Source organism: Bos indicus x Bos taurus, chromosome 1 (genome assembly GCF_003369695.1).
Source record: "Bos indicus x Bos taurus breed Angus x Brahman F1 hybrid chromosome 1, Bos_hybrid_MaternalHap_v2.0, whole genome shotgun sequence".
NCBI lineage: Eukaryota > Metazoa > Chordata > Mammalia > Artiodactyla > Bovidae > Bos > Bos indicus x Bos taurus.
Window position 1 is genome coordinate 112,900,480 of NC_040076.1, and position 24,423 is coordinate 112,924,902.

The following is a 24,423-nucleotide window of genomic DNA, read 5'->3' on the forward strand; positions in this document are numbered from 1 at the left end:
CTAGTCACACCAGGGAACTGGAGACAAGAGTGTCCGCACCAAAGCAGCCCTGCCCACTGCTCACACCTTCAATACAGTGACAACTGTCTGCCCTCTGCCCTCTCACCATACACACCTCCTTGTAATGGGTTCATTTATAGAAAGCTAAGAAAGGTCTGGTTTTACAGCCTCCCTTGAGGTTTTCAAAGTGCTCCAATGATGGTAACTATGTTCAGAAGAGTCAAAATGATCCAAAATCTTACCTGGTATTTGACTATAACCAAGATGCTAGCAGCCTTCAGTTTTCTTTAGTAACAATGAATTTAGAATTACAAAATACATTATAGCATGCATAATGGAGTTTATGTTTCCTGCTGCCAATCTGTAACCTATAAACCATGAGAAGTGATATTTCACCACTGTTTGTGTTCTGTTTTATACATGTACCCCTTTTCTTGCACTTATTTCTCTACCAAAATCCTGGTCCCCAAACACAAGTCTTCAGGAAAAGTATTTTGCGCTTCATGTTACTCCCCACCCTTTTTTTTTTTTTCCTGCTTCAATCCCACTTTTTCAGAACTAACAAAAACCACTTCTAAAAGCTCTGGCCCCATCATCCCATTCCTCAGGACTATCAGTGAGATCCAGCTGTCCGAATCACATCTTCGATTGCTAACTTCTAACCACACAACTGCCTCTGAGAAAAGCCCATGGACGCCCTTCTCCTGTTTCCTTTCTAACCAGCTCTGTGAGCCACTCTGAGCCACCAAGTCAGCCTACTACCTGCACTCACCTACATCTTGCAGAAGGGCAGTGCCATTGCAGAACCTTCATTGCTTCTTAACAATGTTGACAGTAGATCATCACAACTATTCATTCACTAGAATGTGCAATGGCTGTAGAGAGGTATCTATTTGTTTGTAGGGAGTTAGTCACTCCCTCGGAGAAGGCAATGGCACCCCACTCCAGTATTCTTGCCTGGAAAATCCCATGGGCGGAGGAGCTTGGTAGGCTGCAGTCCATAGGGTCGATAAGAGTTGAACACGACTGCGTGACTTCACTTTCACTTTCCACTTTCCTGCATTGGAGAAGGAAATGGCAACCCACTCCAGTGTTCTTGCCTGGAGAATCCCAGGGACGGGGGAGCCTGGTGGGCTGCCATCTATGGGGTCGCATAGAGTCGGACACGACTGAAGCGACTTAGCAGCAGCAGCAGCAGCAGTCACTCCCTAGTTTTCCCTCTTTTTTTTTTTAATTTAATTTTATTTCCAAACTTTACATAATTGTATTAGTTTTGCCAAATATCGAAATGAATCCACCACAGGTATACATGTGCTCCCCATCCCGAACCCTCCTCCCTCCTCCCTCCCCATACCATCCCTCTGGGTCGTCCCAGTGTCTTCACGGTTGTGGTAGAAACAGTTATCAAAAGCTAATCTGGACTTTTAAAAATTTATTGGAGTATAGTTGCTTTACACTGCCATGTTATTTTCTGCAAAGTGAATCAGCTGCACATATACATTATTGTTTAGTCACTAAGCCATGTCCAACTCTTTGTGACCCCATGGACTGTAGCCTGCCAGGCTCCTCTGTCCATGGGATTTCCCAGGCAAGAATACTGGAGTGGGTTGCCATTTCCTTCTCCAGGGGATCTTCCCAACTCAGGTATCAAACCTGCATCTCCTACATTGCAGAGGGATTCTTTACCACTGAGCCACCAGGGAAGCCCATATACACATGCCCCCTCTTTTTCAGATTTCTTTCCATTTAGGTCACCACAGAGCACTGAGTAGAGTTCCCTGTGCTACACAGTAAGTTCTCATTAGTTATCTATTTTACACACGGTAGTGTATATATGTCAGTGTCAATTTCCCTGTCATCCCACCCTCTCTTTTCCCCTTGGTGTCCACATGCTTGTTCTCCAAGATACATATACACTCGCCTTTGGTCACTTCGCCATAGTAGCTCCCAACCATCTTCACTTTCTGACACAGAAGCAGGGAGGGCAGGCTCCCTGCAAGGTGCAGGAACTAGAAAAAGAAACTGCCTACTTTGGCTTACTCGAGGGAGAGCTGCACTGTGATACCTTCATAAGGGGATGGTCTGATGGTCTGGAGTTTAAAAGGAATGTGAGCAGCTATACCTGGAGGAGGGGAGGGAGCAGCTCCCGGAGAGTTGGACCACAGGATCCCCTGCCGAGGCATGTGACGGCTCAAGTTGTCAGCAGCTTCTCTAGTTTCTCTAGAAACTGAAAATGCCTGGGCACCTGTGCTAATACGGTCAGCACGAATTTCAGCCTCAGAACTGTTACCTGTTATTACACCTGATAGCTTAACTAGACATTGTATAGTACTTCACAGTTTCCAAGTGGCTTTCTTCATCTTTCTATTATACAGTAGTACCTTTTCCAAGGGCTGTCTTTGGCTTTTAGCTATGAAAACTAAATCCCCACTGGCTACTTTCTAAAACAAAATGAAACAAAACATACAGTATAAATTCTTTCTAGGAGATGAACTGAAAAATTGTAATTCAGCAATAGAGAACTACTCCATGAGAAGCAATTTCTCAAACAAAAGGTCATTTAGAGGTTTTATTATTTTTAATGCATCAGTGATATCATAAATAAATCAGAGGCAGTCAGCTTTTAATCTCTAGGAATTTTAAAAGAATTCAAGACCTTTGAAAAATATAATTGTATTAAGGTTTGCTTTTCCTTTATAAACCTTCAGGTTTCACTGTATATATATATATATATATATATATTTTTTTTTTTTTTAAGGTTGACTTTAAGATAAACAATAGGAAAAAAAGAAGGAAGTTCTTCATTTCCATGGAAAGTTGATGGACATATGAGGTTCTAGGTAGGAAGAGTCACCACCGTGCCTGCCCTCCTTCCCCAGTGGTCTAAACGGCCTACAATATGGCATGTCCATGCTCTCAGCATTATGTGCAGGCCGCAAGCCAAGTTAAACTTGAATTGTTTGAAGTGCAGCTGCAGGTATGAGGATACAGATCAAAAGTCTAACCCTCCCCTCCTTTTTTTTTCTTTTTGGCCACACCACCCTGCCAGGTGCAACTTTTAGTTCCCCAAACAGGGATCAAACCAGTGCCCTCTGAGATGGAAGCTCAGAGTCCTAACCTCCGGACCACCAGGGAAATCCCTGACCACGTCCTTCTACAGAGACCGATCAAAGGGATGTCGGCACTGTTCCTTAGATTTTCAAAACCTGGACTTCACCCTCTGCTCTATGACACAGGGTAGTAAATTCAATTTTCTAAAAAGTTAACTCTTCAAGCATTCTAAAGTAGGACACTCTTCAGTGGTAAAATCCCGATCTGCAGGTGGATGGTGCTTCCACTACATCTAGGACCTCCAGAGTCAGACTAATACCTTGAAGCCAACTCAAGTTTTTTAACTGTTTTAAGCAGGTGAGGAAAAAAAAAAAGTGTGCATATGTATCTTTTGGGTTTTTTTGTTTGTTTTCCTGTTCCTTTTTTATTTAAAGGGCATTGTTTTTACTCCCATATTAATACTGTAAAAAAAGACAAATCAACCTGATCCCTCAGTTGCTCTAATATTAAAACTTGACAAAGGAGTATTATTTAACCCATCTAATTTTAACAGAGGGGGAAAAATAAAGGAAAAATAAGCATGAGTTATTAAAAATTAAATAACTGTACTTTCTTAATTGGAGAAGGCAATGGCAATCCACTCCAGTACTCTTGCCTGGAAAATTCCATGGATGGAGGAGTCTGGTAGGCTATAGTCCATGGGATCGCAAAGAGTCGGACATGACTGAGCGACTTCACTTTCTTTCTTTCTATAGTTCCTTTTGGAGAAGGAAATGGCAACCCACTCCAGTGTTCTTGCCTGAAGAATCCCGTGGACAGAGGGGTCTGGTGAGCTACAGTCTATGGGGTTGCAAAGAGTCGGACACGACTAAGCAACTAACACACACTTTCTTAATGCCTCAAATTATACAGTATTAGAGACAAAGGTATATTGAAAGTCCTTATGCTTAATTTCCCTAAGTCCTGGTGAAAGCATTCACCCTAATACATGAAAACATATTCCCCTTCCACCCCCTCCATACTTGCTGAGTTGATAGAGAGGGTCTCTGAGGAGCTTCAAGATTGTGACCCTGTGCATTCGCACAGCCCCATCGATTTTCAGGCTAATTCAGAACAAATGATCAAACCAACAAAATGAACACCCGAGCTCTCAAATGGGTGGCTGATAGGTTGAAACTGCCCTACATATGTGTATTTTTAAAAATCTGAATTATCTTCCAACACTTAAAAATCAAGAGACTGTATCCACACACCCAGATTTCCCACTTTTGAAATATCAGCTCTCAACACTGAGCTCATATTCTCACAACAGCCACAGTGGCTGGGGCTGCACTCACAACCCCATGTACAGTGATCCGCACCCCCCCTGCCCCCACCACCACCACTCAGAACCCATCCTGCTTTTCAGCTATGTGACCTGGTCACCAAGACAATTTCTCCCTCTCTAGAGAGGGCTCAGAGTCAGGTTTGGCTCCCAGTTTTGGCTCATCCTTTAGCATCTAAGTACTTACTCAGTCAGCTCAGTTCAGTCACTCAGTTGTGTCTGACTCTTTTTGACCCCATGGACTGCAGCACTCCAGGCTTCCCTGTCCATCACCAACTCCTGAAGCTTGCTCAAACTCATGTCCATCGAGTCGGTGATGCCATCCAACCATCTCATCCTCTGTCATCCCCCCTTCTCCAAGTCTCTAAGTTCCCTTCTTCTCCAAGTAGTAAGTAATACTTACTACTTGGGTGCAATTTACTTAACCTCTATGCTTCTCATCTGCTTAAAAAGATCTATTTCCTGCACAGATCATGGCAAGCATTAAATAACACAAAGTCAAAAAGGACTTAGCATAGTACCTGGCACATGGGGCTGAATAAATGATGATAAATGTTGTCATTAACATCATCATCAAATGAAAAAGCATCCAAGGGACACTTGAGAAGATGCAAATTTCCATGCAAGTCAGAAAGTTTCTGAAATCACTATTTCCACTTTCTTAAATGTATATATTATTTAGAAGAAATCTAAGTTACTAGGGACTCATTAAACTTTTGCTTCCATGTATCAGGATCTTGTAAGCCCAGACTCCACATATGTGGGGAAAAAAAAACAAAAACCTACGTAACACCTGGTTTTCATTTAATTCCTCAGAAGAGCAACATATTGTTCAGAAATTTTTTTTTTACACAAATCAATCTGCCCTATACACAAATCAATCTGCCCTATACCCCTGAGAAACTTCTCCTATTAATATAAAAAGAGAGAATACAAGCTTTTATCAGCTTGAAAAAAACATTATTTAACTGTGAAGAAGAATTAATTGCAGCAATTAGCATCAAATTTTAACAAACATATGGCTGTAAAATGTTTGTCTTTCACTATAAAGGCTTTGGAGTTCACAGATTGCCATAACTGATACCTCTGTAAGAACTGTAATTAATTGGGAACTTTTACAGTTCAATTACAGCAGAATAAAGGAAGAAAAATTCAGCCATCACTTCATAATCTTAATGCAACCTATGTGAGTGGAAATCAGTAGGAAAGTCTTGTCAATTATATTCATAATTTGAGCCAGAAGAAATTAGATGAGAGGCTAAATCCAATTATTTATAGCATTCTGGCAAAAGTCCATAATGAATTTTTAGACGGACTGGGGGAAGAGGGGAAAAAAAACCCCACAGAAACCTTACTAATAAACTCTCTTGCAATGGCCTATTTGGATATTAATAGCACCTGGCTGAACACATCATATTCTGATGGTAAGTTAACTGTGCTATAAAGCCTTCAGTTTTCCTCAAATGTTGATTTTGGCTACTGAATATTTAAGAAAAAAAGAAAATTGGTATAAAAGGGGTTAAATTATGATCCTTATAACCATTTTACTTCAAAGTCAGTAATAGTAAAGCACAGCCCAACCCCTACACAATAATGTGAAGTTATAAGAACAGGCACCTTGTTTATGCAATAGATGTTTTTATAAAGCTAACTTGTTTTTTGTTTTTATTGCAAATCAAGTCACTACAAATGACTAAAAAATACCCTGGATGTTTCATCTTGTAAAAAAGAAACGCAATCTGGGGGTGCAAATGCTCCCCCTTAGAAGGCATCTGTGCTATGTGTCTGGCTCTTAAGCCGGTCTGTTTTTAAACACAACCAGTACTTCCTGCATTCAGAAAACAAGTGAGACCAGAAGAAACGTCCACTCCCACTGCCGCAGCGAAACTCCAACAACAGCACTGTTGCCTCATAGAGTATGCGCTCTCCCTTCCTTTCTCTGTTTAGAAATGATGCCAATTACTCTGACAATCCTGTTAGTCACAAAAGCCACGTGGAGACTAAGGGGTTCTGAAGGTGCATCCTTGATCACTTGGTCCAGAGCAGATTCATCTATTGCTTCCTGTGCAGAACTTTGCATCTCACAGACACGATGCCAAATACAGTTCCTCAAAAGGATTCCACAAGAGACTAATGTCATCGTTAAGGTATGTTGATTTTTTTTTCCATAAAGGAAAAGAACAAAACCTAGATGCCACTTGGCTTCTAGAGCACACCATTCTTCTTGGGTTTCCTTCTGCCCCCACTGGCTGTGCCATCTCAGTCTCCTTTGCTGGCTCCTCCCCCATCTTCAAAATCTCTTAAGAGCTGGAAGGTCCAAGCACTTGGTGCTTGGTGCCCTCTCCTCTGTCTCCATCCTTTCTCCAGGAAACTCATCCACACCATCGCTTGAAATTCCATCTACAAGCCAACCACTCCCCAGTATGTCTCCACCATTCAGACTGGCCCAGTCCAGATTTATATAACGAAATGCCTCTTCAGCAGTACCTCTGACAGCTCCCAGCCATGTCCAAAGGTACAGGGCATGCAGGACAAAGAACATCATCAGTACTCAATGCTTTGTTAAAGGCAAAACTACAGAGACACTAAAAAGATCAGTGGTTGTCAGGTGCCTGAGCAGAGGGAAGGATGAACAGATAGACCACTGAGGATTTTTAAGGCAATGAAAACCATTCTGTATGTTACTGTGATTGCAGATATATGTCATTGTACATTTGACAAAACCCAGAGGCTGTACAACACCAAAAGTGAACCCTAATGTAAGCTAGGACTTTGGACAATGTCAAAGTAGGTTCAGAAGTTGTTTAAATGAGCTTCTCTGGTGAGGATGCTAATAATAAGGGAGGCTGTGCTTGTGGGAGCTCAGAGGGGCTATATAAGAAATCTCTGTACTTTCCACTCAATTTTACTCTAATCCAAAACTGTTCTAAAAAATACAGTATAAGGACTTCCCTGGATGTCCAGTGGTTAAGACTCCACACTTCCAATGCAGGGCACATGGGTTAAATTCCTGGTTGGGGAATTTAAATCCTACATGCTGCATAGCAAAGTCAAAATAAAATTGCAATTTGTTAAAAATAATAACAGCTCAACAGTGAATGAACAAAGTGAAAGACATCGAAAAGCTTATCATTCCATGTCTGTTCCACTGTCCCAGGGTGTATTTCCAGCATCCCAATTAGACAGGCACATAATGCTTTTCCTAAAAGACCTCCAGAAGAAAGGAGAGTCCTAGGCCCCCTTCAGTAGTGTGACATCACTCACCAGTGTATACTTGCTGACATCCACAGGCAACCTGACTCTTCTCATGAGGTTAAAATTTAACACAGGCTTCATGAGAACTTTCTTAACAAGACTCCGATCTCAGCTCCCTTGACCAGCGGTATTTCCCACAAGTTTCTCCCGGCTCCTGAAGAAAAAACTGACCAGTGGGAAAGACATAGACTCTCAATTCTGGTACCAGGGCCAGACTCTGGACCACTCTTTCATAGAGCAGGAAACAAAATGAGTAAGACTCACATAGCTTCGTGCCACATTGTCTATCCCTCTCCTTTTCCACTTCTCCAAGCAGCTGTCCAAAACTAAGAGGAGTGAGTTCTCAAGTTAGTTCTTGAAGAGGATAAAGAAATTAATCATCCCAATTTGTATTTGCAAAAGTAGCCACTGATTAGGTATTAAGTCATACTTAAGAATCATCCTCACAGCTGACTGGCATCACCACCTAATTTATCCTTCAAACTGGGACACCTCTTGAGTGAGAAAAGAGTAATGAATGATTACACCCAACTACTGAAATTAAACTGGGCCATCAAGGATGTGTAGTTATCCTAATAAATTAAAGAGCACTTCTATATACTAGGAACTACTCTAGCTGCTTTTCAAGTATGGACTAATTTAATTTCCACAACAACCCAAAGAGTAGGGACTGCCATCACCTCCACTTTGCACACATGCATACTGAGAAATGACATTAGGAAGCTTGCTCGAGGTCGCACAGGGCAAGTGGAAGAGCCAGGATTGGAACCCAGACGGACTGATGACACTGCTAGTCACCTCCCCAATACTGTCAGTACCACTATGCTTAATGACATTCTAAGAGTCCCAATGTTTACAGTGTTTTAGAATAAACAAGAGTTAATTGTTGTTTTTCACAGTGCTGAGTTATTTCATTCCTGAGAATTTTTTTTTTTCCTCTCACCATCTAACTGAAATTAGTCCTGCCGTACCTCTGGATAGAATGAGCAGAAATAAACCCAGCTAGAGCTAGCAAGCAGCTGGCCACTTAGGTTTTGCACGTGTTGCCTGTTCTTGTTATTTGCGGTAGTTATGGTCTATAAAGTTACTGTGAACACTGAATTAGCAAACACTGAACCATTACTCCTAAGCAGAAATACAGAGATTCCTATAAGCCTCTGATCACAGAAGTTTCATCAACTGATCGATACATAACCTTTGATTTCTTAGCACTACATTCATGCCAACAGCACTGTCAGTTACGCCTGAACAAAGGTTATCTAACACACGTTTTCTCCGTATGATACACTGCAGTCTTCCTGCACTTGGGAACTCGACACAGCGCTTCAGCACTACACGTGAGGGCCATTTTAAACAGCAAAATCACCCACCTCAAAAACCCATAAAAATGCAAAAAATGTGGATTTAAATAGACCACAAGTCTGAATGACTACAAGAGCACAAGCATTGATTTGGCGTTACAAATAAATTTTAGTGGGAGGCAAATGAACAAATATGGATACCACAAATAATAAGTATCAGCTCTTCATGTCCCTCACTCACTAAGGTACCAAGCCTGTGATACAAAAGCAGCACAGAGACTTCAGTTCTAGCCAGCAAATCTGAGTACAAGTCATCAGTCAGACACCCACGACTTGATGGCTGTGGGTAACTTGCTTTAACCTCCCTCCGAGCTGTCTTTCTTCAACTGTTAACTAATCCTGCCCCAAACCTTCTCTTCCTTGGGTCATATAAGAGCGATTTCAGTAGCTTTCAATCTTGAGTTTTATTTTCCATTTCTCATCGTTCTTCACTACCAAGTCTTTACAGAGCTAAGTTCCCATATTTGTCATGTGCTATGGAATTCAGGCTGGGGCTTCCCCAGGGTCTCAAGATGATAAAGAATCTGCCTGCAATGCAGGAGACCTGGGTTTGATCCCTGGGTCAGGAAGATCCTCTGGAGAAGAGAATGGCACCCACTCCAGTATTCTTGGCCTGAAGAATTCCATGGACAGAGGAGCATGGCAGGCTACAGTCCACGGGGTCACAAAGAGTCACACAATTGAATGACTAATACTTTCACTTTCACTTTTTTTTTTCCTTGGAGTCAGGCTAAACAGAGCAACATGGTCCTGCTCTAACTAGCAAATGAAATATGATCTGTAGGTACAGAAGCTTCTCAAAACTTTTCACTTAAACTTCAATGAGAGGGGAAAAAAAGATGCAGAATAGTGTGTATCATCAGTATGCTACATTTTTTAAAAAGGGGGATAGTAAGAACTAATTTGCATTTGCTTGAATTTCCATAAAGAAATGCTGGAAGCTGAAACAAGACATCTAATACATTAATAGGAAGTGAAGGGTTAACAGGGTTGACAGAGAGAGGGAGTGAGCAGGTGTCTCCGAATACAAGTAGGTATCATTTGATATGGTTGTACTTTTACACCATGTCAATATATACCTTATTAAAACCACAATGAAATATCCTTTCCTGTAAAATAATGAGCCAAGAGTTAAAGGTTCCAGGTTCTAGCCTTACCTCTGATTCTAGTTAGCTGTGAGGCCTGAGGTAGTCTGTGAGTCCCAGAATGGGATAGATGGCCTCTAAGCTCCCTCTCTATCCCAAAACTGCACAGAAGTAATCAGTCACAAGACAAAATAAAAGAGTAAACCGAGCTTGTACCAAAGTGTTTACTAAGAGAATAAATTAACAGCAGGTGAGGTCTCTCTTAGCCAAGCTAACATGACTGACATGTTTTACAATTTCTATCTCCTATTTCAAATAAATTATCTGAATTTTTAAAAACAAGATAGTAATCATGAGAAATTTTAACAAAACCAAATGTTACCTAAGGACATGATACAAAAGGAGTTCTTAGTAAAACTGAAGCATAAATGACTTTCCCTTAAGCTAGATTAACTGAAGGTGTCCAAATCTCCCAGATTTGTAAATAATTCAGAAGCAAGGAAACTGAAGAATTATGCACTCTAGCTAGAAGTATGTTCAGTGTTTTGAACCAAGACATAACCCAGACTCTATTATTTTTCAAGTAAAAATCTTCATATTGTAGTTAAATGACCAATTTAATATGCTGTAGAAATGTTTATTAAGTTCCACTCTGTACATCCCAATTGCCCATTCATTAAAGTTACCAGCAAATATAAAATCAATAATAACAAATGACTAGTGTGGGACTTCTACATATACAGACTAGGTTGACTTACATTTGACCTAAAACATCTATTAACAAAGTACAGCATGGGGACGTACAGCATGGGGACTATAGTTAATAACATTTTACTGTATTTTTGATAGCTGCTGAGAATGAAGCTCTTAAACATCTTTATCACAAGAAAAAAATGTTACCACTATGTACAGTGATGGAGCTTAACTAGATTTATTGTGATCACTTCACAATAGTTTATACGAATATCAAATCATTACATTGTACACCTGAAACTAATGTTATATGTCAATTGTATCTAAATTAAAATTAAAATATATTAAAGATCATTAATATATTAAAGACCAGGCTTCCCTGGTGGCTCAGAGGTTAACGCGTCTGCCTGCAATGCAGGAGACCTGGGTTCGATCCCTGGGTCGGGAAGATCCCCTGGAGAAGGAAACGGCAACCCACCCCAGTATCCTTGCTTGGAGAATCCCATGGACGGAGGAGCTTGGTGGGCTACAGGTCGCAAAGAGTCAGACACGACTCAGCGACTTCACTTAAAGACCATTAATCTTAGGAGACTAATATGATGAGGGAGCATAAGGAGAGACAAGTAATTAAGAGTTAGAGAAAAGACCCTTCCCTGGTCCCCCCACTGCAAGGTCTTGCTTTGAGGGGTATCCTGTTCTCAGGTTTCTGTACTATGTGCATCTATCCCACCAGATCACCAGGACAAAGATTTTTGCCTGCCATCTTCACTGTTGTACTTCCAGTGCCTAGCACGTTGTCTGGTACACAGCAGGTCCCCGATAAATGACATTAAAGACAGTTAACTCTAAAATACTTCATTAAAGAATAAAGACGTAATGCTCAATAAAAATCTCATATTCAGAATAATGCCTAGCTCCCCAAGAAAATAAACCCCATAACTCGTGTGGAACCACTCATTTAAAGTTCCTGAATAGAAGAAACTAGGCAGAGGTCACCCTGGCTTACTTTAAGTATAGGAAGAGAAAAAAATGGATATCTACTGTTTGTCTTCATTTAAGACTCTGGCTATTTTAAAGACTGAAAGAAAAGTAAAACATCAGTGCATAATAGTGTGGACAATAGGCTATCATTGTATTTTTTAAATAATTTATCTTTGGCTGTGCTGGGTCTTCACCGCTATATGGGCTTTTCTCTAGTTTCAGCAAGCAGGGGCTACTCTCTAGTTGCGGTGAGTGGGCTTCTCATTGAGGTGGCTTCTCCTGCTCTAGGGTGCGTGGGCTTCAGTAGTTGCGGCACATGGGCTCAGTAGTTGCAGTTCTCAGGCTCTAGAGCTCAGGCTCAACTGTTGTGGCACACAGGCTTAGTTAATCCCCTGTATGTGGGATATTCCCAGTTCAAGGATCGAACCCAGGTCTCCTGCATTGGCAGGTGGATTCTTTACCACTGAGCCACCAGAGAAGCCCTATAACTGTATTTTAGAAATCATACTTATATATGCAGAGAACATCTCTGGAAGCTACATCACAAACCAGCTGTATGGGGGACTTCTCACTGCATACCCTTTGGCAGAATTTGAATTTTTCACCAGGTTATGTATTATTCTGGGCAGTAGTGGGTGGGATGTCTCACCCACTGTCTGTTGGATGAAAGCAGAGCAGCCTCCCCCACAGGAATCAACACCAAGCCAGCCCTTGACGAGGACATACAAGGCTCACGAGGGAAAAGCACACAGAAAATGTCAAACGGACCACAGACGTTCTAGACAAGTCGAACAGGTATCATGTCAAACTTTGCCTACTGCTCAATCCTAGGCTTGTTGAAAGAAACATATCCACTGAGATTATCAAAATGCCACGCCACGTTTCCCCAAATGCGGTCAGTGTTCAATGGTTCCCAGGGGAAGGAAAAGGCAGCCCTGCGTCATCTGTTTTTCATAGCTTGGATGTTCACTCTCAGAAAACTGTTTCCATATATCACCCTCGTATTAGAGGATTATTCACATCTCTACTTCCTCCAGGCTCTCTTTCCCACATTCAAAAGACGCAACGTGTACATTTTTTCATACCGTCCCTGAAAGGCTTTTTACTATAACCAGGCTCTCTAATGGAAGTCAGATTTCTGAGCTTAAGCTGGCATTTGCAAAGTCCACCCTCTGTGAGACCAACCTGCCCAAGTTCATATGCTGTACAGAGAATATACTGTGTAGAAAAAGCACTGATAGGAATAAGTAATTCTCCAGTGTGAGCTGTGATAATAGACTCACAGCAGGCTAGGACCTCAGTGACCTGGTTTTTGATTCTTCAGTTATTCCCATCACCATTAGCTTGCTGCTTATGGAGCAGCTGACATGCAAAGGGATGAAGTGATCTTCCTAAGGATATTAGGAGAATTCCTTATTCAGGCCTCAGGAAAGAGAAACGTGTTCAATAAAGACTCATCTTCAATGTTGGGAATTAAGTTCATGCCAAGAAATTCTGCAATAAAACAAAGGAAGACAAAGTTCCTCCAATTTGAACATCTAAGTTTCCAAATACAGAAGGTCTTCAAGGAGTCCAGAAGAATCTGTTGTATTCAACAGTATGCAGGGGAAGAGTTTATGGAGTCTAAAGAACTATACTTCCCTCGCTAAGTTGGAAATGATACCTCATGAGCAAAAAACAGATTGCTCAGTCTACCTTTCAGAAGTATCAATAAAATAATACTCTGATCTTTAAATGTACTAATAAATCGGTAAAATTCTGATACTCTAAAAAAATTTCATTCTGGTCACAAAAACTGTTCTATGGAAGTAAACTGGATATTAGCCAGGAAGACTAAAAAAGAAAAAGGGATTAAGGGATAAACAAAGGTTAAAACAGAAATGATTTTAACACAAGTGAGCTCCTGGGACAGCAAAAACACAAACAAGGTAAATTCTTAACCCGTATTTAACATGAATTCTCAAGCGACTCAGATGCTCCAAAATTTATACATACAGTAGCTAAATCATATAGGTTTTTAAAAAACCTTCCTCCTAAAGTTTTTTAACTTAATGCCACTTAGTGAAATCCAAGAGAACAAATTCACGGTTTAATCATTTCTGATCTCTTTGGAACTGGACAGATGCAAGGAAAATTGCAATTTGTTGAGAACGACTTTCAAAGATATCCTGGAAAACATCTTATTCCTGGCAGATTTTTCAAAGATATCTGCATGCACACACAAATACATACCTAAGTATCTATATAACTAAGTGTCATGCATCAAATAGACACGCGATAGAAGAAAAGTAGGAGTTACATGGCAGGACAACTTCAGCAGATAAACACAAACACTACTATTGTAGCCTGTTCTGGTTGTTCATATCACTTCTCTGCTAGAAAAGAAATTCCAATGAACTCCCGATATACAGACAGTTTTCTCGCTACAAAGGGACTTTTGTTTGAATCCCCCACAAGTGACAAGGTCAATCTTAACCAATCTTGACATTTCTATGGAACCTTTCCACCAAATTTTTTTCCAAGTTCAAATCATTTCCTGAAACCTATTTGAAATCCAAAGAAAACACTTCATAGATAAAGTATAGGGTAAATTCTTTAACAAATGCCATTCATGACACACATTTTCCTCAGTATTTTTCTACAAATATACTTGCAAAATCTAAAATCACAAGGCTTGATTGTGATTTAATCCACATCCTTAAAAAGTTAGACTCAGAGTATGGTAATAATACACTGAATTAATATTTAAAACTGTGTTCACCTGTATTCCTAGCATATGGAAAGTGATTTCAGAATTTTTTTAATAAAACCATATTTTCACAGCTTTTACACAAGTTGACATTTTCAAAAGTTAAAACATTTTACCATGGGGTTTCTCTGTATTTACATAACTAACTAAGGGATAAAGAATTCTTTCATTTAAGTCCTAAGAAAGACTTGCAAACTCATTTTTTATGAAAGTTTATTTTGGAAACATTAGTTTTTCAAAGAAGCAGAAAAGTATAATCTGAATTCAGACAGCATTTCCCAAATAAGCATTTTCTTTTCTTCCTTGGAGTTTACTATAAGCAACTTGGATATCTTTTTAATTTTACTGTACTGTTGAATGTTGGGGCATCTGATGAGATAGCAACTATGTAGGGCACTTCTGTAATCAACTGGCTTATTTCTAGAGAATACTGCAACATTTCAACCATGGAGAAGCATTCAGATACTGCTTATGATAAAGATACTGGAAAATACCCCTCACTTAGAGAACACTATCCACAGGGAAATGACAAGCCAATGATGTCTATGACATGCCTCGGAGCTGTGTCAGACAACTGGATGCTCTTTGCTTTTAAGGTATCCACATTCTAAGGGGTCAAAGACATTCAAGTTGAAAATGCGTCTCATCACTCTCCACGACTAGCTTCATGGGTGATATATATCAAAAAGAGCAAATCCTAATATTTTTCCAGATAAGTAATCCTTAGCAGAAGCCCAAAGTGAAATTTAGTTCTTTGGGCTGAAACCTTAAACATACTTAGAATACATGTAATTTTGCAAACATGGTCTAGGAGAATGCATTCTAAAGAAAGAAAAAACTCACTATGAGTTTCAATTTCATTTAAGTAAATTATCTTAAGTTTTCATAAAAGTAATTGGGGTCTCAGTCTCCTCACCTGCAAAAGGGAAATGATGGTGCATCACAGGACACTCTAAAGGATTAAATCAGATAAAACAAGAATTGTTGGAAAAACACACAATTGATGCCCAGAGGCTGAAGAGTAATGCACAGCAATTAGAGGCAAGATCCCACAATAAACAAGCAATCAGAAAGCTTGAAAGAGCTTGCTTTTGAAACATAATTCATCAACCATCTTCCTTGTTCTTAAATCAAGTGCTAGATTTAACTTGGCTAAATCACAAAGTTTACATTAAAATCTTTTCCATCAGCCAGAAAAACTGTGTGGTCCTGTGCTTGTTTAACTTACAACTGGCAAAGTCAAAAATCCATTTAATGGTTCAAAATCCACAGTTGCAAATGCAGTGCAGATGAAATACAGCAACTAAAATCCAGCCATTGTTTCTTTTTCCACAAAGTTCTACCCTAGTTTAAGATTGATAACTGCTAGTGACTAAGCTTGGTAACACTTTCGTCTGTCCCAACCAGGATCGTTAGCCAAGTTTAAATCTCCATGTGACAACTCAGAATCCACAGACTCTTGGAGCTTGCAAAAGCAATGCAAAAAGGCAAAAAAGTACATAATGGCCCAAATGTCTGCAAAAAATAACCAGGAGAACAGCCTGGTTGGCAGCTGGAGCATGTCAGGGCCTGTTTTGAAGCCCTGGTCCAAAGAATGTACTACACACAAGCAAACACCAGTCTGAAAAGAAGCAAATAGCTCAGCTTTAATCCTAAGTCATGATTAATACACTTTATGATTAGGGAAGAATCCATTTATTTTGAAATCATTCAACGTCAAAATAAAGATGATCACTACATGTTGCAAAGCTCGCCACAACCGTCTTGAATTATAAACATGCACACCATTGCCCAAGAGTCTTTACAAAACAAGACCTGTTCTTTAACCTAGTCCTAGACCAATGCCATCAGAGGCTAATACAGACAGGACGTACGATATATACCAAAGTCAATAAATACAAAATCTAGAGATAGTTCAGATTACCAGATTAGATGATCAAAATGACAATAACAATATCAACAAAACCATTGCTATTTGAGAGCTTACCAAGTATTGAACTAACCCCTCTACATGTATTATCTCATTTAATTCTATACCAACCCAAGGAGGTTAGATATACTATTATCCCCACTAGACATCAGGAAACACTTAAGATTTAGAGTTAATAAGTACTTGCCTAACATATTACTGAAATGGCTATATATATATATATATATATATATATATATATATAAATTTGTATTTTTTTTTTACATCTTGGCTATACCACAAGACATATAGGATCTTAGTTCCCCAGGGATTGAATCCATACCCTCTGCAGTGGAAGCCAGGAGTCTTAATTGCTGGACTGCCAGTGAAGTCCCAAAATGGATATATACTTTAAAGTTTGAGGCTTTATTTGTGCTGTACACCTACAAAGCTTAATAATAATAACAAGTTTGAATATAAACATTCTAGTTGAAAATTATAAAATATTACTTAACTTGAATTAATGCCAGTCACCATTTGACAAGAATAGGGTGAAGGTAGCACGTATGTCTTGTTGCCAGGGTTCCAAAAGGAGAGTTAGGGCAGAAGCCTTCAGGTGTCAATAATCAGTATATCCTTGTTTCCTGTACGCTGGCCACTTCCTCACCTGGAGCTGGGTCTCCTGAATCTCTTGATCCAGTGTTCATCTATTTCGCCCCACTGCTGGGTTGAAGTGAGGTATCCTCCAGTGGTGTGGAGACAAAAAGGGAATCTGGGCTCTGACTACAGCTCAAATAGGCTGTGACGAAAACTCCTGTTTATAGTCACACCTTTACTCCAACTTCATCAATTCCTGCACCTTCCAGAGGTGCTGGGTTTAAATCTGGTTCCTTCTTGGCTTTCTTCACTCCCAATTTAAACTTTCTCAGATTACCTGAAGTAATCACTGCGAGTCTTTATGCTTTTTTTAGGTTTCAAAATATCATTCATTGCTGATATCTCTTTCTTGGTTTTGTTTAATTTTCTAAAAGCTTTTGTGCCTTTGTGCATTGACTATCCCATCATTTTTAATGGGATATCAGAAGGGAATAAACGTTAGAGCACATGGCTACTCAGTCATCTGCCTTCCATTAACTTTTACAGAGACTTTAGATACCCTCCCTGCTTTTCTTCAGTCTTAACTAAAAGGACTGGATCTACTAATAAAATATTTGGGGGCTCCCTGCCAGTCAAGTGGTTAAAACTCCATGCGTCCACTGCAGGGGGGCTCAATTCCTGTTTGAAGAACTAAGATCTTACACGCCGTTCAACATGCAAAAAACAATTAAATTTAAAAAATAAATATTTGTTGTCTTTATGCCTCTACTTGAAATGATACTTAAATAATGACTATTTATTACTTCAGACACTGGTTATTAGTAAAAGCTGAATAATGGGGACTAAAATACCCACATTATTGTAGAGTTCTTGAGGTGAATTTCAAATTAATTTCTTTGTTGATTCATCTCAGAATAGAGAAAAAGTCATCATATAAGTAACTTCTGAATGTCACTGTCTCAAATGTCAGCTAAAGATGTTTGGTTTTAGAAAGAACAGTTTTTCTGTTACATCTGTGAAATCGGGCAATTGCTTTAGATACCAAAAAGCTTTGTAAAGTTGGTACCAAATAAAGTTGGTAAACTTATACTGGATATTGTGGAAGCAAAGAACATTTGCTAATGAAAAACAATGGCAATAGCCATTACTTCAGGGCAAAACTTAAACAGGTTCTACAACGTAAGGAATTCCATACTCTCTGGCCAAGTTAAACTTAATATATTTTTCTTTTAAAATTTAGTTTTATGAACTAGTCAGGAAAGACGAAATGCTAGTATTAATACTACAAAACTTTTGATAGTTTACTATCGATGTCTTCAAGCTGACAATTCTAATTACCAAATAGAGAAAACACTGCACAATATAGATACATTGTGCTGTTACTCGAGTAAAATGTCATTTTCTGTGTAATATAGTCATTTTATAAAATAATATTGAAACGTGCATTTAACAGTATCCAGGGTTCCATGATATTTTAATTTTAATATAATCTGATTAAAATTAGATAAAAGAATCTTCTGGAGAAGCAAGTTCTGGGCGAGTCCCATTTTGTCTGTTTACTATTACCGTAATTTACTTCTCCACACAAAGCAGAAACTGGAGAATCTGGCATTAGCTGCTCATTATATGTTGGGAACAAATTCAGTTCCTCAGGACACAAAAGCACATTGATGGATATTTTTATTCTACTCGGCAGAAATTGAAGACAGCATAGTTTTAGCTTTCAATTACTTCCCAAAGAAATACCAATGTTTTAACTTTGTAATGAGAACAAGAAAAACAGCATGTCCCAAAGTTCTTTAGCAGCATAATTTTATAGGTTACAAATAATAGTATATACTATTATTGAAAAATGTAAAAGAAATAGCATAATCTAGACATTTAGAATGAAAACTCAGAATTAAGATTGAAAACATATTGTGTTATAAAAAATCAAAGAGAGTTTCATCTAGTCTTCATTTTGCAGAAAACTTTTTAATACAGAAGACCTTACTTAGACCTTAACCCCATAGCAGTGGGGTTAATAATTTAGCCTTACACAAAAGGCAATTTCCTTTTCTGACAGTATCAGTCCTTTACCATCAGTAGAGCTTAAACTTAAAAACAAGTGGAATTAAGATCATATTCTGTCCCAAATTCATGTAAATTAATCATACTTGGTCTTTTTCTATTAATGTGACATCTAGCTATAAATTACTGTAAATAAACAGATATGTGAAAGCAGAACCCCACCCCCCAAAAAAAATCAAAACAGTTGAAAGTGTTAGTTGATCAGTCGTGTCCAACTCTGCAATCCCATGGACTGCAGCCTGCCAGAATTCCTGTCCATGGAATTCTCCAGGCAAGAATACTGGAGAGGGTTGCCATTTCCTTCTCCAGAGGATAAGGATGTATACAAACAGACGAAGTATGTACTATATGTGATGTTTTATAATGAATTAAGCATTCATTCCTAAACAAAAGATATCTAGTACTACATTTTTTTCATGGGATGTTTAGGGTTTTAGGACATCTTTGGGCCTCAAAAGACAGAGAGCCATGAACCCAGGGCGATTTCCTGCATCTAAGTCAGAGGGAAATGGGCACAGTCACAGGGGGAAGGAAGTAGATCCACAGCTGGGAGGTCAAAGACTCTGCCTTAACACTGGGACAGGATTTAGCTCTTAATCATCCCAAGAAAAAGAAAAAAGCCACACTCTTTGTAGGAGGGGTCAAATACAAGACCAGTGGGGTTCCAACTGCCTCCCCGTGTATGCTTTTAAAGAAGGTTACAAAGCTAACAGCTGCCTGGCCTTTGGCACTGACACAGGGGGTGACAGGTAGGCATTAAAGAGAAGGGCAATTCTCCACAGTCAAGGGGTTTGAGAAAGGTCCATGCAGTGCTTCTTACCCTATCTGCTTCAATTTTGCCCCACCCTCCAGGTTCCTTAAATGTTTCTGTGCCAAAATTCTGACCATGGCTTTCCTTTTCTCTATCCATGCTTCTCAAGGAGGACACAACTAGCATTTGGGTGGGACAATTCACGCTTGTCTGGGGGCAGTCCTACTAACATATCTGGCAGTTTCAGCCCCCATCTACCGATGCTAGTACAGTCCCAAGGTCACTGGAGCAAGCAAAAATACATTCTGAATGCCCCAAGGAGGCAAACACAACGAGCACCACCAGTTCAAAACCAATGCTACAAGCTCTAGTATCTCCTTCAAACCCACAGTGCCAAGAACGTACACGACTCAAATCTACATCTTGTGTCAAGATTTTCCTGGATTTCTAAACTCTTTCTCCTTTCAACTAGACATCTTCCCCTCATGCTCCACAGTTATTTTGCACTTGCCCCAAATTGAATTCCCTTATCTCCCTCAATAAGCCTCAACCTGCTTTTCTTACACCCTGGCTAATAAAACCATCATTCAAGGTCAACGAGGCAGAAACTGGGAGGCAAACAAAACTCTTCCTTTTTCTCGACAAGTCCTCAGAATTGTAAGTTCTAAATATCCCTCAAGTCCTTTCTCTTAGGACTGCTATCAGATTCCCATCATCTCTGGCTGTGTTTAGCAATGGGCCCAAATTTTTCACCATCTTCACCTCCTCTCTAATGTAAACACTGTACTACTATCATCTCCCAGGCCACCAGTTCACTTCCCAACTTAATTGCTCATTGTGCCCACCCAGCCTTCAGGAAACAGAAAAAGATCCTCAGCAGGAACACAAAAGCCTTCACCACCTCGTCTCATCTTCGCCTCTGATTCTCACCAGGGGCTCTAGGCGCACAAACTTTAGCTTGACCTAAATCTGCCCAACTGGGGGAAGCACCCTAGTCTAGGATGCCTCTGCACACACACTGGGGAAGCTTCACTGGCAACCACTGACCAGTGAGAACCAAGAGCCACAGGGCAGATGCTTCCTAGCCGAAATGCTCTAGAACCCAGGCATCTGGCAGAATAAGAGGCTCCACATGTATTGACTGAAATGAACAATTCTTTATATAGAAAATTCAGTAGGAATATCCACTGACAAATGCATACACCCAGAATCAGAATGGTCTTGTCTGTTTTCATATAATGTCATCTTACACAGAAAGGCTTCTTGGTGACACTTACTGGCAAACAGTGAAGAACTCAAGGAATTTATAAGGAGGACCAGACATCACACTATTGAGTCAAATGCTGAGTATGCAGTGAGCTCAGTCTCCACTAAATATCCCATCACCTACAGCGACAATTTTTCATCAGGTAAAAGTAAAGCAATGAAGACAGTCTTGATTATGCCACACTTAATAATGCCACACAATCAGTAATCAGTTTAGACATTGTTCATTAGTTTAGTCAAGGAAAAAAATGAAAATTTTATGATTTCTTAAGACTGGAAACTCTTTCATGGGTAGCACACTGAGAGTCACTCTTGGAGCCCAAACGCTGAAAATTCAACAAGCAGGCATTACATAATTACATAGGTTTTGTAAATCTTCTGAGCACTTTGAATTTTAAAAAGGCCATATTTAAGCCTTCCCTGGTGGGTCCAGTGGCTACAATTCTGCATTCCCAATGCAGGGGGCCCACGTTCAATCCCTGGTCAGGGAACAAGAGTTCACATGCTGCAACTAAAGATCCCGAACGCCACAACTAAGACTCAGCACAGGTGAAGTTGCTCAGTCATGTTTGACTCCTTGCAATCCCATGGACTGTAGCCTACCAGGCTCCTCCGTCCATGGAATTTTCCGGCAAGAGTACTGGAGTGGGTTGCCATTTCCTCCTCCAGGGGATCTTCTCGAACCAGGGATCAAAACCAGGTCTCCCACATTGCCGGCATATGCTTTACCATCTGAGCGATCAGGGACTCAGCACAGCCAGATAAAAAAATTAAAATAAAATTAAAAAAAAACACTGTATCTAAAATGAGTGTTTCAAACTTAAACTTTTGTAATGTAAGTTATTATGATACAGACATAGGATTACCATGTAGAAGCTAATCATTCTTAGTTGAAATATAACAAGAGATTAAATTACACAGGTAGGCATCTCTCCAAACTAAAACACTGCATTTCAAATAAAAACAGAAAAAAAAAAAAAATGTAAAGGATAACGATGTTTCTTTTTTATCATTTAATGGAGGTTGAGATGTTTTTGTTTTAAAAATTAAAAATAGACAAAAAATGTCCAGAATAGCCTCTTAATTATAAGTTACTATCAAAATGAAAACATTTAGATAAAATCGTAAGAGATTTAAATTTTGTCAGGGAAATTAAAATAATAAAATGTTCATCTATAATTGAAATGAAATGACTTATTTCAGGGTTAACCAATTATGCTTTTTTTTTTTAATCTCCATTTTATAGCTAAGTTGGAGAGGTTCAGAAACCTTCTCAAGCCTAACCTACTACCTGCTGGGGACCAGGCTCTTTCTAAATCACGCTCTGATACATGAGCAGTGTGATCAAGGACCCAGAACATCCTCTGTTCAAGAACTTGCTGTTACTCAACAATCAGAATTGACTAGCAGCTTTCTCGAGAGCCATTGATAGGCTGTGAGAAGTGGACTCATGGCCACACAATTCAAAGAACAGTTCCAAAGAGGAGTAAAAATGTGCACCATGATTTTCAGAAAATAAATTCTAATTAAAATCATAACTTACATGTTATAGTTATCAAAACAGTAATAATTCTGTGTAGCAATATAACTAATATAGAGATTTATTGTCATAGTTAAACCAAAGTACAAGTTAAAATGAAAGAGACTCTTTGAAATCTGAACACCTGTTGAACCAGGACACACCATCTAAGGCTCTCCTTTTGTTCTCTTCACTAAAAGGAGAACGATTTTTCATTTCTCTTAACAAAATGGGCGTTCTCTTAACAAGAATGGTGCCCCCCAAAAAGCAATGGGCTGAACACAAGCAACGACTCAGGTTCTAAAGAGGACTTTTCAAGCTGCAGCACATGTCACCACCTGCACACCACAGGCCTTTCTTCTCTAAGGTTCAACGGGTCCTCTGAACATGAATTTTTAAGTATCCGTGTCAGACACAAGATTGCCAAGATCTTTTCTTGTGGCAGAATCTGGCTTCAGAAGTTGTGTAACTAGCATAAAATACTAGGAGCACTCACTGATCTGACCATGAATCCCATCTCTGCAGTAGCCCAAACTCACACACTAACCTGTTCATCACAGAATGTTCAATCTTGTAATTCCAAAGGAAAATCTATTATACCTGCACACAGAGATGGAGCCAGGAACACCTTCGCATTACCATCACTGCCTACCTGGCTCTGTCCTAAAGTGACAAATGAACAACGTCCAGATTCACCAAGGATATTCACGCCCTTGTGGCAGGTCCAGCCTTTGTGGGCCCTGAAGCCTATACAATTCGGAGGCCCTCTAAGAAGAAATCAGGCACTATAGCAAATATTTAAAAGATGCCCTTGCAAAGTAAGCAGACTTAAAGCTTAAGCTTCACAAGTTGAACGATAAACCTACCTTTGACTCAAATAAAAAACTGCCAATATTCAAGCCATTTTGACCACCCAAAACAGCAACTTTGCACAGCTCAATTTAGTGCACTGCTGCACAAGGCTCCAGTAGAACCATGTAGCTCCTCAGGGCAGAAGAGTTCACAACTGAGGTACAAACTGAGCTTCCTGCCCTCATTAAAAATGTAACAATAATGAAAGCTCTTCTAACAGTGCTTATGGAAAGTAAAACAAGGAAAACCTACAGAAATCATTATGGACACTATGACTGCACTTTAAAAATAATATATACATATCTTAACAAAGCAAGAGTGTGAAAATGTAAACAAATAATTTTTGTATTTAAATGTTATGATCGTGAGTTACTTTTTTCTTTTCCAACTAAATGTTGTTATATTACTGGCATAATTAAAAAGGGAAAATAAAAGGGATAAAGTAGGGAGAAAAACAAGGAATATGGAGACCTCAGATACAAACGTCTGCTGTGTCGATTTACTATACACTCAGCATCTATTTACACATCAGCAACTTGAAACAGACCTTAAAATTTACTTCAAGGGACAAAGATAAAAGCCAATTGAACAAATGAGAGGCTTCACACCTCTCCTTTTTAGAGAACCCAGATGTTTGTTAGTAAGGAGTATCTAAAGGCAAATGAAAGTGAACTTACTTTTTGCTTGCCTCACAGACATCTGTAATATTGGAGAAAAGATGGTGACTCTCGGTTTTGGTCATTGTATCACTCAGTGCTTTAGAATTTTTAAACATTCGTATCAAGATCTCCAAACTGAGTAAATATGAATGTTCAGAGGATATGACTTCAAAAATAGCCTGAAGAGGAGGAAGAAGAAATGAACTGTTAATTCTTTCAATTAAAGAATTTAAATCGAGCTCTCATAATTCTGCTGTAGGAATAACAGTATTTTTAAAAATGCAAAACTGTAAGTATTAAA

The 24,423-nt window shown here is 39.4% G+C and overlaps 1 protein-coding gene across 2 annotated transcripts in view; it reads right to left on the reverse strand.

Moving 5' to 3' along the window:
* The window catches only part of ARHGEF26 (Rho guanine nucleotide exchange factor 26), a 162,628-nt gene that overhangs the window by 82,968 nt on the left and 55,237 nt on the right, over window positions 1-24,423 (reverse strand). For both annotated transcript variants that reach the window (XM_027543198.1, XM_027543192.1), the window contains one exon: window positions 24,141-24,301. In XM_027543198.1, coding sequence (XP_027398999.1) covers window positions 24,141-24,301 — 161 coding nt within the window. The remainder of the gene's footprint in view (window positions 1-24,140; window positions 24,302-24,423) is intronic.